The sequence below is a fragment of the Mauremys mutica genome, chromosome 16, assembly GCF_020497125.1.
Source record: "Mauremys mutica isolate MM-2020 ecotype Southern chromosome 16, ASM2049712v1, whole genome shotgun sequence".
Taxonomy (NCBI): Eukaryota; Metazoa; Chordata; order Testudines; family Geoemydidae; genus Mauremys; species Mauremys mutica.
In genome coordinates this window covers 9,578,015-9,593,793 of record NC_059087.1, presented here as the reverse complement: position 1 = coordinate 9,593,793, position 15,779 = coordinate 9,578,015, and the positions used below count along the sequence as shown (strand labels likewise).

Sequence of the window (15,779 nt, the reverse complement as noted above, 5' to 3'; positions counted from 1 at the left end):
ATACTGATTCAATAATGTTTGATTCACTTGATGGTTCTCTGAAGTGATTTTAGATTAGTAAATTAGCTGGGATAAATGATCAAAACTGTTGCTACTAACAGGTCAGTCACTTGTACAAGCTCAATTATGTGAAAAGCAAAAGTGCTCCTATTCCTTGGCATAAAGTGGGAACAATGAGTGTAATTAACCGTAGAAAATTTCACAAGGGTTGTGGGTGGGTTCTCAATTCCTGGCATCCTTTAAATCAAGGGTGTGTTTTTCTTTTTTAAGATGCTGTAGTTTGAAAGGAAATATTATGGGGAAGTTCTAGAGTGTGTATGTGGGGGAGGGGTTACAGGCAGTTAGACTAGATCAATGGTCCGCTCTAGCCTTGGAATCTATGAAACCAGAAGCTACTCCACATTTATGCTAGTTTGAGACTTTACCCCCCTGTTCTATCCACCTTTTGCACCCTTAGATGGAGGTGGGGCTTTGAGTGCAGAGGAAGGAACCCAAGTTAATTCTGTAGGGAAGCCCAGCCCAAAGAACTTCCTATGGGGGTGTTTATGGAGGGCAGTTGCAACCAGTGTATTGCTGTCAAATACATTGTCTCACAGCTCCTTCCAGTGGCCAGTCTGCAGGAGTTGGTTTTAACAAGGACATCAAAACAGACCCTAAAACATGGGTATCCTCTACAGGGAGCACTCTACCAATGGGGATTCAGTATGGGGTTAACAAACTCCAATTGGCCACTTGCATGAATGGAGGCTTCTGGTAGCAAAATCTGAATACTGATCTGCAAAAGAGCATCCTAGGCACTAGGCAGTTGCAATTCTCCATTGGTGAGCAACTAGTGTTGCCAGCTAAGCCACAACTGAGCCTGTACTGGTGCTACACAAGCAAATGCAACTTCAAGAAACTTTCTCCTTACTCACTAGAAAACAAGTGAACAAAAAATCGCAGCAGAGAACCTGGAAGTGGCCCTATACATTTGTAGGGGAATCTGGCTGAGCATTTAGGGTTGTGTAACTGCATAATGATCAATAGATGAATAATACAAACTGCAACACAGGTCAAAATAAAAGGTGCATTCTTGATTGTTCTAGTGAAGTGTTAATAATCAGCTCTTCATAAATTGCTTAATCAACCACAGTCCTCCCTCTGAAGAGCCAGAATTATCTTGATTGAGTGCCTGTGCTTAAAACAAATACTCTAAATCCATCTGTGATCCATTATGAAATCCCCTTAAATTCTTGCAACTGCATATAAAATGTACTTCATTCCCCAGAGCAGCTTTCCAGAGGGTGCACTGTTGCTTAAACTCAACCTCAATGAAATACTGGACAATGTTAAATAGTCTCTTAAATGCAAAGTTAGATTCTGGATTATAATTTGAGCCAATTTAAAATGGTGTGTCTGTCCCACCAATCCAAACAAAAGCTTTAAAACAAAAAATCCCCCCTGCACAACCACAGCGAAGTTTGCATGCAGCTGACTGTGTGCGACAATCCCAATCCACTGAACAAACCCTTTTGTTTCATTAGTCTCAAGAGTATGAAATGTGAACAGACCATTTTAAAAATGGCTTGGTACAGATTGTTCTTATTTTAAGAAGATTAATCAAGTTGTAGCTCTAGAATTTAAACTCCATGTAAAGAACTAGAATTTAGTAACTAAGCAAACCATGATTACAACTTAAACACAGCCTCCCTTTTTCAAGTGGAAACATCTTCCAAATGTCTTTTAAAATACAACATAAACTAGCCTGATTATCTTCTAGGAAAAATGCTTTTTATTTTGGAGTAGCAATAAAAAGACTAAAGAGGCCGACCAGGCCTTGTCCGAAAAACCGTTGACACCAGTTAAGGGGACGGTGCTGCAGGAAGCCAGCCTGTAGGTGGGTACCAAGTAAAGGTAAAACTCTTCTCTAAACAATGCTAACGTGATAAATCTGCTGAAATGTTGCTTAAATCTGCTATCAAACTAAAGTGCTCAATGTTCACATGTAAACTACGCGCCCTCTTGGTAAACTTTTTTTATTCATGCTTCGTGGCAATAAGCTTGCTTTGGGTTAAACTAGGCAATGGGAATATTGCATGCATTTAGATTGCACTTCATTAGGTGTTGGGGGGAGAGAAGGTGCAGGTAACTCTTCTTTCAAAACGCTCTTCTTGGTGGATTCACGGGAAGCACTATCTGCAGTCCTGGATGTGGGTACGATATTGGCTACATGTATGTGACGGTTGGCATGGAGGTGAGGTCCTAGCATCTGTAAACTTTTTTGCTTGCTGGGGCATAGGAGGTAAAATCAGCAATGACGTACAAGAGCCTGGGTGACACCCATGGATCTGCCTCACATTGGCCAAATCTGAAAATGAATTTGGAGACAAACTTGTTCAGTCTTAAGTGTTATAACAGATACAGCCAACACCAGTTGAGACTAAGCAACACTTTTAAAAGCCGTGAATTAAGAATGAATTGATTAAAACTTTCTTGGCACATGCTAAATATTTTTAGTTTCTATATCAAGATGTTGAACTGTTCAACCTTTTAAATGTGTGCTCGCTTTGTGGATTGAGATGCATACTCCAGTTAAAGGCCCTGTAATCAAGAAAAGAGCCCTTCCTAAAGGGAGTCTAACACGCTTAAGTGCTTTCCAGGTTGAGCAGTCTGAGATTGCTTACCCTCACTTGGGGTAAAAATCTCCCAGGAGGGGCCTTTGCTGGGATTTCATGAGGTCTCGGTGGGAGCTCTTTACAAATATGGAGCACCCACATGGAGCTGAGAATACTTCTCTCATTAGGAAGAATAGAAGGTTTTATTGCTTCTGATTTTAGGCTTAAAGAATAATCTGACAAGATGTGTCCTGGTATTACCAGTTTGACTATTTCATACCCCTTCCATACATTAGGATTGCTCTTCATTAGTACAGAAAAGTAAGTCAACCACTTCCTAAAGAGTGAGTCACCAGGTCACTCTGTTCTCATGCATGATGCTTACTTTGGAAAGCTTTTTGGGTTAAGTTGCCATATGGCTTGTTTGTATATGCAAAAGGCTTTTGCAATAAACTTTCACTGGCAGGATGGAACAGCCCAGGAATGGCCAAGGGTTGCTGGGGTAATGTATTAATCTAGAATGCCTGATGTATTTACTGTCTCATTGAGATGCTACTGTAGTAAATGCCAATTTTACACCCCTCTTGGAACCTGTATTTCATTCTTCAGGCTTATTTCATCCTGGCTTTGTTTTGAAAGCTGTGTTGAATTGAGGGGTGAAAACATTACCTAAGTTGTATCTGTTCTGATCAAATGGACCACGTGTTGGTGCTCCTAAGCATTTACTTCATCCCAGTGTTTGTTGCCACCCTTGGGAGGACAGTAGCTGTGGGTTAATAAACAATCAGTTTCTGGTCTCTGAATGGGACCTGTTGTGGGGGAGCAGCTTGCTCCCTCTTTCTGGGTGTCGCTAAACTGCAGATTAGTCTGGAGTTTTTACATGATAAATTCCAGTGCTGAACATACTGTCAGGTATCCTATGTAAATCTTCTGTCACTGGGGTATGTGATGACCAGTGCTGGTGTCTAGCTGCACCCTGAGTCACCTGTCCTTGCTTTTATTCATTCAGAGAAACACCAGAGAGACGAGCCTGCAAGAGCCAGACCCACAGACTGAACCCCCTTGGTCTTCAGAAACAACACCACTCCTTCAAGACGCTAGTAAAACAAACCAGAATGACGACGCTGAAGCCTGAAGTGCCAATCTCTTACAGGAGGGTGATTCCCACTGGTGCCTGACTGTGCTTAGGGATCAGACTCACTCTGGGTCCATTGGTAGGATCCTAGAAAGGAGATGCAGAGTTGGATAAAATAACTGATTCTGAACTCTCTTGAGAGGCACAAAATCATCTCCGAGGCTATTGAACTGTATTGCCACAGCTCTTGCGTCCTGCACCAAGACACGAGATGAGGATAAAACCACTTCAGTCCTAGCATTTGAAATACAAAATATTCAACATTTGTTGGCCTGGGGCTGGCATGGGCTGAGACCTCTCACCTGCTACTTCCAGCCTGGTAGGGATGAAGAATACCTGCTGGCTAATCCCCTGAAGTCCTTTCCTCGCCCACATAGTGTCTTTCCACTTAGAAGACGAGAATCCTAAAAGAAATAGGCACTTTAAAGCAAACAAGGTTTACCTGTGGTGTAGCAGTAACTGGTTTATTTACAAAAATGTCTATTTAACAACCTGTGCTGCTCAGGCTTATGGAGAGGTGCTTACTAAATAAATCTACACTGGCTGAAGCTCACGTCCATTCAGGAGGCTAACACTAATCTGAGAACTGGATGGGATGGATTCATTTGCTCAAGTTCACTGAATGGAAATGAGTTCTCATGTGCCCCACATCTTAAGAGACGTATGCTGCCAACGTGTTTAATATACTAGTATTAGGCTAGGCAGCCATGTGCAGGTGTAAGAGTCAAGGTTGTGATTGCTGTTCTGGAGGGGTGGTGCTCTAGACTGAAGGCTCGCTCATCACTACTTTAAAGCATAGTGGGTTTTTCCAAAATGAGCAACTTGGTTCATCTGGCTAGTTGGTTCCAAGTGCCATTGTTTAGACACGCGGCAGTGGCTCTCATTTGATTTCTGCCAAAGAAATATTGTTTAGCTCCCTGGCTATCCCACCTGCACTTCTGTGGTACACTCATGCAGAAGCCACTGACTCTTTTTTTTAACTTTACAAGTCTTTAGTTTTTTCCCTGGATTTCAAATTAATCGAAGCTCTTCTATCTACCCAGAGCCAACCAGGTGCATTGCCTTGTTCCACACATGACCTCAGACTCTAAAGACATTTCTCACGGTTCTACTAATCGTGATACTGTACAATGTCACCATGGGTAAGAACTATTCCAGAGCTGCTCCATTCCCCAATCAGCTGAGATCTCTTCCTTGCAGTGACACTTGTGCTGCCCCGTAAGGATGGGAACTGAAAACTAGCTGGCAGAATGGGAGGCAGGTCACACTCCAGCCAAGAAGACTTTGTGGCTGTTTTGTAACAGCAGAGTGAAAATAGTCGTTCTGCAGGCAGTGTTCCCTGCAGCTTTCCAGGCTGTAAAACCTTTGCCATGTCCGGCGATTCCATAACTCTTAGTGGGTGGCTCTGAGGGCATCTTAAATGCGGCAGACCAGCAACAGCTGAAATGCACCCAAATGGTAGGAAAACCACTCCTGTGGCTTCAGCTTTGTGTTGCAAGTACTGATGGCAGCAAAGGACTTTCCTATGTGAAGCACCGGGCTGCATGGGCCATACACAACGTAGGGCTTCCAGAGGAGTTGAGGATTTTTTACCATGCAAATTGCTATTAACCGCTGTGCCCTAAGCCTGCTTGGGTCAGGGCTCTGAGAACAGACTCTCAGTGGGCTGGGGTTATGGCTCTTGTGCTAGTGCTGGGCACGCCCAGCAGGTATGGGATGTTGAGGGACATGTATCAAGACACTAGCTTAGATCATAGACTCTTGGCAAATGACTTATAGGGTTCGCACCCCACCTCCGATCTCAGCTGACTCTGCATTCTGTCCAGCCACATTTGAACGTCCCTAGTGGAGCAAGTGTCTGGTAGAGCACAGAAAAAGGAAGCTATCAGGCTATTACTCCTCTTCCCCCCCCACCCCAACCCCTCTGTAGTTAAAGCTTTAATACCAGTGATGGCTGTGCCAGAAGCCTTCCTGGGGTAGCCTGAAAGTGCGTGCTATGCACTATGTTGGATTAGGAAAGCTAGCTGAGGAAAACTCCCCTTGCATCTAATACAAGGACAATAAAGCTTGAAGGCTGAGAATATCAAAGCATTAGGGGCACCCTCAGAAGACTTGGCCAAAGCATAGTTGTTGGCCTCTGCTCAGAATCCTGAGCCCATCCCTGGCTGTTCCATCGGTTACTTGTGGTGCTTCTAAAGCTGCCTTTTTAAGGGATATGTGCCATTTGATGCACTGTATCAAATAGTGGACCTTTTAAGTGAATCCTCTCTGGCTGCTTCATTCCCTTAATGGAAGGTTCCTCAAAGTCCCCCCCTGCATCATGCTGCTGTGTGTTGGGGTGGGGGAAGAAGGAAACCCATGTGCTAGCTGGATAACACACTGCTACTTGTAGGTAATCAGTTACGGCATAGTCAAACATGATCTGTGGACTTGTCTAAAACAGCTTCAGCATCCTAGAGGGTGTGTAAGTGGAAAACAGGGCACAACCAGCGGGAGGGAGCATGAGCTAGTGATGCCTGAATACAAGCAGCTCTAGTTTGGGTCAAGACTGTCCTTGAAGTGGATTTCAAAATCTGCCAAACACTTGTATGGGATTCATTAGTTAAGATCTATCTTTTTATAACCTGATGGTAACTACCAAACTGGGTATTAGACAACTGGAAAACTTTCACTATCCAATAACAATCATTCTGAGTGTAGGTTGCCTTGGGGGTTTTATAGATCTCAAGTGTCTGTACTACTGAAAGGTGTGAGGTGCTGGTGCTGATCACTCTCCTTTCTACGGGGAAAATGCTACTGTAATACACCTAACACTTACCTGCTAGTAGCAGGGAAAGTTAATGAATCTTCATGAAGAAAGATCGAACATCCCTAAAGTAGCAAACTCTCAAAGGCCTGCAGTTTGCATTGTGATGTATCAGTCTTACTATTTCTGAACAAACGCTTCCCTTTCTTAGCACTAGTATTCTTGAAAGAAGCTTCATTTTTTTTCTATCAAGAACTGTTGTGATAATTTTCCTCTGTCAACTTCAGGCCAAATTGTACAGCAAGGAACTGAAAGGTTTTATAGTGTAATCACCCAGGTCCCACTGCTTAAGAGCAAAATAAAAAAATGTTCCCAATTCAAAGCTGGACTCTTTCTTGAGGTGTATAACTAGAATGATTAATGTCACACATAGCTGTTACTTTTGGATGTGACCTCTGTGAACAGGTTCCAACATCAAAGACGGCATCTAACTTTGCCCTAACCTTCTGTTGAGGGGCCTATTTCCACCTCCCTCCCCTGCCCAGGGGCCTCTCTGCCTGCTTCTAGTAGGGGAGGGAGGAAATGGAAAAACCCTACCCCCCCCATCTTTGCCTGTGTAGATGCAGCTAAAGTCCCACCCGTGCAGCTGGGAGGGGCTGATGGCAGGGTGCAGGTTTAATACGCTTCCTTCTGTGGCTGGCCCAGTCCTGTAGCAAGGGGCCTCCTTCCCTAGCAGCTCGGTGAAGGCTGAGGTGAGTGTCCATGTCAAAGCAGGGGTGAGCAGTCCCCTGCCTGTGAACCGCTCCAAGTCAGCGTGGGATGGTGTCCTTCCCTAAAAGTCCACCAGGCCCCTGAGGGAGGGGAAGAAGGGAGAATCTAACTCTTCCAGGGGTGAGGGCCTGTACCCTAGGGCACAAGCCTTTCCAAGTATCCTGCCTCTCCTAGCTCAATCTGGCGCGAGTTGGCATGACTGAGGGCACTTTCCAAGGCCCATGATTTTGGCAGGGGCTGGAGCCAGTCTATGGCTGATGCTCAGGGTGGAGCTTCTTGCAGCTCTGAGCCCTCTCCGTTCCCTCCCCCCCCCTCAGGAAGGGAGAGGCAGCTCAGTGGGCCCAGTCCTCTCCTCACCTGTGAGCCATGGGGACAGGACAGGTGCTTTGCTCCTGCCTCATCTTCCCAGCCCCAGAGCTGGGAAGGAACAGGACCTTTGTGGGAAGAGCCCCTGGAGCTGCTCCCTAGCCTGGGAGAGGGACCATGTTGGAGCCAGGGGCGGCTCTAGACATTTTGCTGCCCCAAGCACGGAGGGTCTGCTGGTCCTGCAGCCCTTCCACAGGCGTGCCTGCGGGAGGTCCGCCAAAGCCGCAGGATCAGCGGCCCCTCCGTAGGCAAGCTTCCAAAGGCAACCTGCCTGCCACCCTCGCGGTGCGGGCAGAGTGCCCCCCGCGGCTTGCCGCCCTAGGCCACATGCTTGGAGCGCTGGTGCTTGGAGCCTCCCCAGGCCTGGGAGAAGGGGATGGAGAGCCCCATAAGTGGCAGAGGTGAGGGTGATGGGTGCTCCTGGGGCCAGCATTAATTGCTGGGCAGCAGGCACAAACATCCCGTTACCTGACAAACGGGAGAGTGAGCACTGCTGCTTGTGACATGCACACACGGGGATCAGCCTGGGTGGGGCGGAGGGCGAAAGACAGAAGAACTGTGTCATCTCTAAACAATCTTTGGGCAAGGTGCAGCAGGCTCTGACTCAGCTGTTTTAATCTCTCGAGGTTGGCAGCAGTGGGGCTGTGCACTAGTGGCAGGCAGGCTCTGGTCACGTTCCCCCAGCCGCATTCTGAAGTCTGATGCAGTAACAGAGCCGGGGCCCTGGGGCATGTGGGTGTTGGGTGGCAGGGGTGGGACCGCCGCACCTCACCACCAGCACTGCTCCTCCGTTGGCCCTCGATGGCTAGGCTGTGAGCGTTAATTGAACACTGTCTAGGAATTACTGTTTGTGAGCTCCAGTCTTGTGCACTAACAGCCTTTAGGCCAGGTCCCAGGCCTGCTGTGAGAGCAGTGACCCTCCCTTGTGGTGGGGGGTGGACTCCACCTGGGGCGCCCCAAAATTGAAGGGGTTGCATAACAAAGGAAACAGTGAGTTGGGAACAAGCTTTATTAAAAGTGGACAACTTTAGTCACGGTACAAAACTCCTCATTAAAGTGACATTCAACAGCTAATATTTTAATTCTAGCCCAACCCTTCCCCTGGTAAAAATTGTCTGCAGCCCTGGGATGGGATGGGAGCAATTCGAGGTGTAGGGGCATCTACCCTCTTCTTTGGGTGGGCATCAGCTGTAGGGGGGTGGGGCCAGAGTCAAAATCCTTGCTGCTCCCAGGGCAAAGGCAAAATACTGGCTGCCTGATGTGTGGGTCCTTCCCCATCCAGGGCTATAAGGTAACACGCAGAGGGGATGGGGTGCAGGGTGGGGAAGATGATGTTTAAACAGTGACGTTAGCTCAGCCATTGCATTGAAAGCACTTTAATATCAGTGCATAACCATATCACTGTAATGCCTTTGCAACCCCAAAGCAGCCTGATCATTTAAAATAGCACTCTCCCTTCTGTGCATATTGGTCCATTTCTGCTCCTAGACCTTGTCTATACTTTAAAAAAAAAAACTTTTTACTGTGGCAGCATAGCAAAATTGACAACCCCACCCCCCATGTAGATGTGGTTATGCCACTGTCTATAAAAATTCTTATGCTAATGTGGCATTTGCTGAAGCAAAATAAGCTATACTGTTATAAAATCCTGTATAGTAGTATAACTATCTGCATGAAGGCTTTTTCCAGCATAGCTATGTTGGTGCAAATAAATAATATATATATACACACATACATATGCACATACACAGATCACACTCCATAGTGATAGCAGTAAAACATTTTAAATGTAGACTAAGCCTGACTGTCTTTACACAGACAGTTTCATAGGTGCTATGGTGGTAGAAATAATGGCCGCTAAGTCCATCTGCTTACAAGGCTCCAGCAGCTTGAACCATATACCCAGCTTGGCATAGTTCCTGTGCTATGTGAGTTTTGTATAGGAGAGGGGAATCTTAATTTTCCAAAACAGATGCAGGGAGATGGCTGTGCAATCCCTCCATTCTTACACTCTTCTGGCCCCATCATAAATGTTACTTGCAAAATTTGCTGTGATGTTCATTCACCCTGCCCCCAGAAAGTATCCTCCCTCCTGCAGCTGGTTGAATTTCCTGTGCTTGTTTGATGTCTGTCATTCTGGGATGTATAAAGCCACCACCAGCACTTAAACAAACCAACACTGCTTAGCAACAGGCAGCGGGACTGTCGCTATCTTTATTGTGCCAAAGTTCTGAGAAATACCATGCTCACCCAGTCTCTGCATATGGTGTGTGGGCGGGAGGGGCAGGTGACTGACAAACCAGGCCATGGGGCCACCTTATGTTGAGGGGTTTGGGGTTTTTTTTTGCACAAAAATGTCATGTGGATGGGAGCACAGGCGTAGAGGTGCTGCTGCATTATTTTAAGCACCGTTGTGTGCCCAGAAATTACTATCTAAACTTCCAACCACTTCACAGGAAGGAAGTTGGTTTTATTCTAGTTTCTCCTATAAATAACCTGAATTTTAGCATGTTCATTGCCAAGTACCTAGCTGCTAAGAGGTAAGGAATTGTTTTAAAAATAGGGACTCTAGTTTCAGAGTGGTCTTTCAAAGTACAAATATTAGACCCCACCTCTGGCACCCCTCTCCAGGCTTGTTCTCATGCTGCGTGGAATTACATTCATCAGGAGGTATTTATTAAATAAAACAGTTCTAACTACAGACTCGGAGGCTTCCACACAGTTTGAGGGCCAGCTTTGTTTCTCTTGTTTACGTGGTTCTCCACTGTCTGGAACGATAGACCATGGAGATATCTACTGGCTGAATAACATAGTGCAAGTAAACATATATCACTATCACTCTAGCCATATGCTCTTTAAGCAAGTGAAATAGGAACATGACACTTTTCCAGGCTGCCCCAACCTTTTAGAACTGTGTCCAGACCAGCAGCAATGACTTAAAGCCCTCACTTCCTCAAGAGCTTGCTGGAGCTACTATAACACTTCTGCAAACAAATCTGAACTGGACTTGCTGGTGTCTCTTAGCAGACAGTGGATTTTATGTAGACAGGAAAGCAGTGTTCTGTAAATCACGTGGAGTTGTTTGTAAAGTCTCATCTAGAGTACGAAAAAGATTTAGAATTCTACCCTATAATTAATCACTGATAAACTGAGGGCTTGAGTTTCATGGGGCATGAAATAGGGTTTTTAAAGGCAGTGTATCAGGAAACAACTCCTGCTAGAAGTACATCCCAGTGGTCACTGGGGGGCACTGTTGGTACATGGGAGGTAGGATGAATGTTTTAGGTCAGCAAACCCACATTTCCAGCCCAGTAATACAAGGAGGGTGTATTAGCGGCTGCTGTTAGTGCTGGAGGCAGATAAAACTGACTGAGCCAAGGGAACTTTTTATAAAGTTTTAATTTAATCTCCCAATGCAGGGAAAAGGATGGAACCTACAAGCTTTTCATTTTGTTTTGTTCGAGTCTGTCGGATGACCCAGCTGATCCCCTTGCAACCGCTCACAGGACAATTTTAATAATGCTTCCTATCACTTGGCAATACATTTTTAACCTCTGATTCTTCCCAGTATGTGCCCCGGCCAATAACACCTTGTACATGTTTAAAGGGCCTGAAGATCTTCAAGTTTTTACATACATCGATTAAGTCTCCCAAACTCTCCGTTGGGTCAGGTGCTATTATATTGCAATAGATCTATGGCTGGCTAGGAATTCATGGTGGTTGCTTTGCTGCATCCAAAACAGCCACTTAGAACAACATTGCAACAGCTGGGATAAAACACAGTTTCCACCTGGAGAACCTTCATTAGCTGTCAGCAGTGCAGGGCACAGGACACACAGTTGAGCAGTTCTGATTCTGTTCAGTAGAGGGCAATGGTGCACATACAGCTCCACCTCATCCATCAACATACTTGTTTTACAGTCAAGTATAAGGTTAGGGACAGAGAGGTTAAATGACTTGCTTAAGGCAATGTAGTGAGTCAGTGGCACGCCAGGGAACAGAACCAGGTTCCCAAGCCCCTGTTCTAATCATTATGCAGCACTTCTTCTGCTAGTAACACCTGCAGAGAAAGCTAAGGAATGCAGCCATGATGCAATGCTGTCATCCATGATAATTTTATTGTCCTTTGTCTCATTGGGGTTCACTTGCAAGACCAGAATATTCACAAGATCTAAATCAGTGGCGCTACGAGATGGTGCTATCTCAGGGGTGGGCTGGGCGTGCCCCTTTCAGCACAGCGGTTACGTGCTCCCACTGGGTTCCATCCTGTCTCACCTGCCTGCTCACCTCTCTTGGGCTAATAATACCTGGCTTGATTTGGCTTTCTCCGCAGCGCCAAGTGGCAGCATCTCCTGGCTCTCTCCCTAGCAGCATGACAGACGCAGCTGGGCACTTCAGAAATGGTGAATGCTCATTTCTAATGAAAGTGGGAGCTGCTCCCACCTGACAGCTAGGCTCCTTTTTCGCACTCCCACCCACCCAGTCAAAATGTGAATCTCAGATGACTGCATAATAATTCCATAGATACATATAAGTTGCCTAGATGTTCAGCAAATCTCAGAACACTTCACAAGCCAGGCTCACCCTGGAGACGAAGGGGAGCATCCTTATGTTTGTTTTGCAGCGAGGGGAAACTGAGGCACAGAGCATTGCTGTGAGGGCGTGGCAGAGCTGGGAATAGAATGTAAGTGTCCAGGATCTCTTTCCTCTGCTCTAATCCCACTAATGAGATCTTTGATCAACGGACAAGGCTCCCCAGGCGATTAAGTCACGTTCTCGCCTCGGCTGCCTCCGTCCTGGTCGTTTGTGCCTTTGCGGATTGATCTGCGTTGCTCCGGCTCTCGGCACACGCTGTCTGGAAGCCACAGCTGGTCGGCAGCTCTGCAATATGGTTACTCATCAGCTTGGAGCATTTTGATTCTATTTCCCTCGCGTGTCAGCCACCTCATTGGCTCCCTCTGAAGTTTCCAATTCATTTAAAGATGCTTCGAGCAACCTCCAAGTCCTTTCATGGCCCTGACTCGCTCTCCCTGGCCAGTTTCCTTTTCCTTTCTACTCGGCTGCGTACATTCTGTTCCTTGGCCACAGGACTATTATGTCCGCAAATACAGATGAAGCACAGCAGGTACCCCTGCCTTGGTTAATGTGCCCCCTCTGCTTTCTGCTGTCAGGTCAGCATCCTCTCTCGCTCTCTATTCCAAGTTAAGTTAAAGACATTCATGTTCTCCTGAGGATTTTAATTGGCTGAAACCAGCTTGGTAATTATTAGAATGATCTCATGTTACCGTACAGAGCCTTGGGAGGCTCCTTTGGAAAGGTATTATCCGTCCTGCCTTAGCTGAACTCAGAGACATCTAGAAATAGGACAAAACAGATCCACACGCCCTCAAATTTAGTAGGATTCAGGCCTGGATTTTGCTTTCGATCCACTTCTAGGAGGGACCCAGTGAAGAAAGACTCTCTCTAGTCCCCCATCAACAATCCTCTGGGTCATTCAGGCTTCAAATACTACAGAGAGGCATGTGATTTAGAGCTGAGTCTGGAACATGTGTTATATGGGTTCTAGTCCCCGTTCTACCACAAACTTCATGTCACCGTAGGCAAGTCACTTAGGCCCAGATCCACAAAGGTATTGAGGCACCTGAATCCCATTGAAGAGCAGGGCTTTATCACACAAAGGACGGGAGACAATTCATTAATGTTCTATGGGAATTAGTGCCATAAAATGCCCATAAATAAATGAATTATTGCCAATCAAAATGCATTTACCCAACAGAAATCTCTGGGACTTGTCTCCTGATGAACTGAAGTGGAACAAATTCACTTTGAAAAGCTCAGCTTGCCTATTTGACTCAGAATTATTTTGACCAGGAGTGCTGAGAGTGAGCGAGCGAGCGAGCATCACAGTGTTATCCAGTGGTTAGTGCAGAGGACTGGGAGTCAGCCTGGGCTCCGTTGTTCTTTCCTTTTGTTTGAGGCTGGTTTTACAGTGCCTCAGTTTACTCATCTGTAAAATGGACCAACAATAATAATACATACATCACCGAGGTATTGTGGAAACTGACTGGTGCTGGGAAAACGCATTAGGAGCCAGCGGACGGCAAGCACTGCAGCTGTGCAAATTGTGTATAGGCTCCATAGAAAGACTGTTTCTATTCTGTGCCTGTCTTCACTCAGCTGTGGGGGTGGGGGAACGTTCTCACTTGTTCAGACCAGTTCTTTCCTAGACTTCTGACATCACCAGGTGATTTGATCCCCACTTCTATTTTTTGATAAACACAGTGGACTCTGCAGACAAGCGTCCTCTGGCTTGGGTAGGAGGGGTCTCCAGAACCTGAAAGTCCAGGAGATGCTATGCTTCTGTGACAACAGGTCTGCTCCCAGCCTAGCCTGCTTCTCCAGAGACTGCTCTCAGCGCATGTAAGTTAATTAGCACTTCTAATACACTCACACTGGGGCTCCAGCAGCCACTTGCAAAGAGGAGGTGGTCAGCGGCGAGGAAGGCAGGTAGGGGTGGGGACAGAAACAGCGCCTGTTGTTCATTTTCTACACAGAGCCAGCCAAAGCTCTTCTGATCCAGCTGCAAAGTCTCCATTGCCCCTTTGCTTTATCCTGCTCTTCCTCTCTGCACCCTTTGGAAAACTGGCCCCCCGCCCATGAGTTGTGATCACTGAAGAGCCCATCACACTGTCCGTAAGAGGAAAAGCATCCACCCAGCTGAGCCTGGGTAATTATTTTCTGCTACTAAATTCCCTCTGCAGCATCAGCTGAATGTGACCTTCTTTATTTCCTGTCTTAAACTGTTGTATGGTTTTAAACAGCTGCCATGTTCCACCCCAGAGGTGGCCGCTTTTCAGTCTGAGAGAATCCAGGAAAGGCACCTTATAAACAGAAAATGATCATTACTTTCTCTTCCCACTGCCACATCCCTCTAGCCCTTCTTCTCCCTTTATACTCCCTTCTCCTCAGTGCTAATTATAGCCCAGTTTGGGGCTGCCAGCAGGCCGATAAGCCCCAGGGCTGGATGCAGGGAAATCAGCTAAAGTCGCCTGTAACAGGTTAATGGGCACAAAGGCAAGCCCAAGTGAGGTACAAAAAGGGGTGGGTTTGAACTGTCTGAAGGGCTGAGCTCTGGGGACCTGATTCCCATGGCCTTGCACTTTCTGTTGTCCCATACACCTGTCTCGGCTGGCTGTCAAGTGCTGCCAGGGGAAGGAGTGGAGGGGGTTGGCCTAGCAGGCTTGTTAAGGTTTCACAGTAGCCCTAAGTGTAACTTCCTGGCTTCACACAGGTGCAGGTTCTACCTTCGTTCTCTAGCTGGGTGGGGAGTTGCTTTGCTTTGCCAGTGAACTACTTCCTCTGGGCTAAGCCCAGTGTAACCATGATGCAATTCCATCTCCTCTGTGCCAGAGCAGTAACACAAAGCTACAGCTGTGCAGGATGGTGAATGTGAGTGAAAGCCTGAGGGCTCTTGTCTTTTAAGAGCACTGGAAAAAAATCTGCTGCACTTTGTCCAGTGGCTGATTTTGCCTGTGTGACAGAAAATTGCTGTTGTCTCATTCCAGCCCATCTGAAGTTAAATTTACTGGCAGTACTTTCTTTCCTCATAGATCTTGTCCTTTTCTAAAATATGATTGTACTCTCCTCCCTTCTGTTGATTCCCACCTTCAGGCTTGTTCAGACTGGGCTGATTCGTCTTTCATTTACACCAGAGATTTCAGGGGAATGGCTCCTGATATACACCCACGTAAGAAAACTCAGGCCTTGTGTTGCTTAGCAGTTACACCTCTACCCCTATATAACGCTGTCCTCGGGAGCCAAAAAATCTTAGTGCGTTATAGGTGAAACCGCGTTATATCGAACTTGCTTTGATGTGTTGGAGCGTGCAGCCCCGCCCCTCTGGCGTGCTGCTTTACCGCATTATATCCGAATTTGTGTTATATTAGGTCGTGTTATATCGGGGTAGGGGTGTATGTAGTTAACAGTGTTGCTGAGCTTTCAGTTGGACTCTAAAGCTTCTGTGACAATGCCAAAGGGAGTCGGATGCCCAATTTGCACTGGGATTGGGGCACCTAACTCCCTTAGGCTCCTTTGAAAGCCTTAGTCTAAATTCTAGGCCACTTTCCTTGGTTGTGGAGCCCTTGGGAAAACTCAGAGTTGTTGCTTC

At 46.4% G+C, this 15,779-nt stretch overlaps 1 protein-coding gene across 3 annotated transcripts in view; it reads left to right on the top strand.

Moving 5' to 3' along the window:
- The window catches only part of SCARB1 (scavenger receptor class B member 1), a 42,451-nt gene extending 37,638 nt beyond the window's left edge, over window positions 1-4,813 (top strand). For 2 of the 3 annotated variants that reach the window (XM_044990415.1, XM_044990417.1), the window contains exon 12: window positions 3,604-4,813. In XM_044990415.1, coding sequence (XP_044846350.1) covers window positions 3,604-3,729 — 126 coding nt within the window. In that variant the 3' untranslated portion in view covers window positions 3,730-4,813. Of the gene's footprint in view, window positions 1-1,759; window positions 1,877-3,603 lie in introns of all 3 variants that reach the window. The other variant, XM_044990416.1, reaches the window with a different exon arrangement.
- Window positions 4,814-15,779: the final 10,966 nt, after the last annotated feature.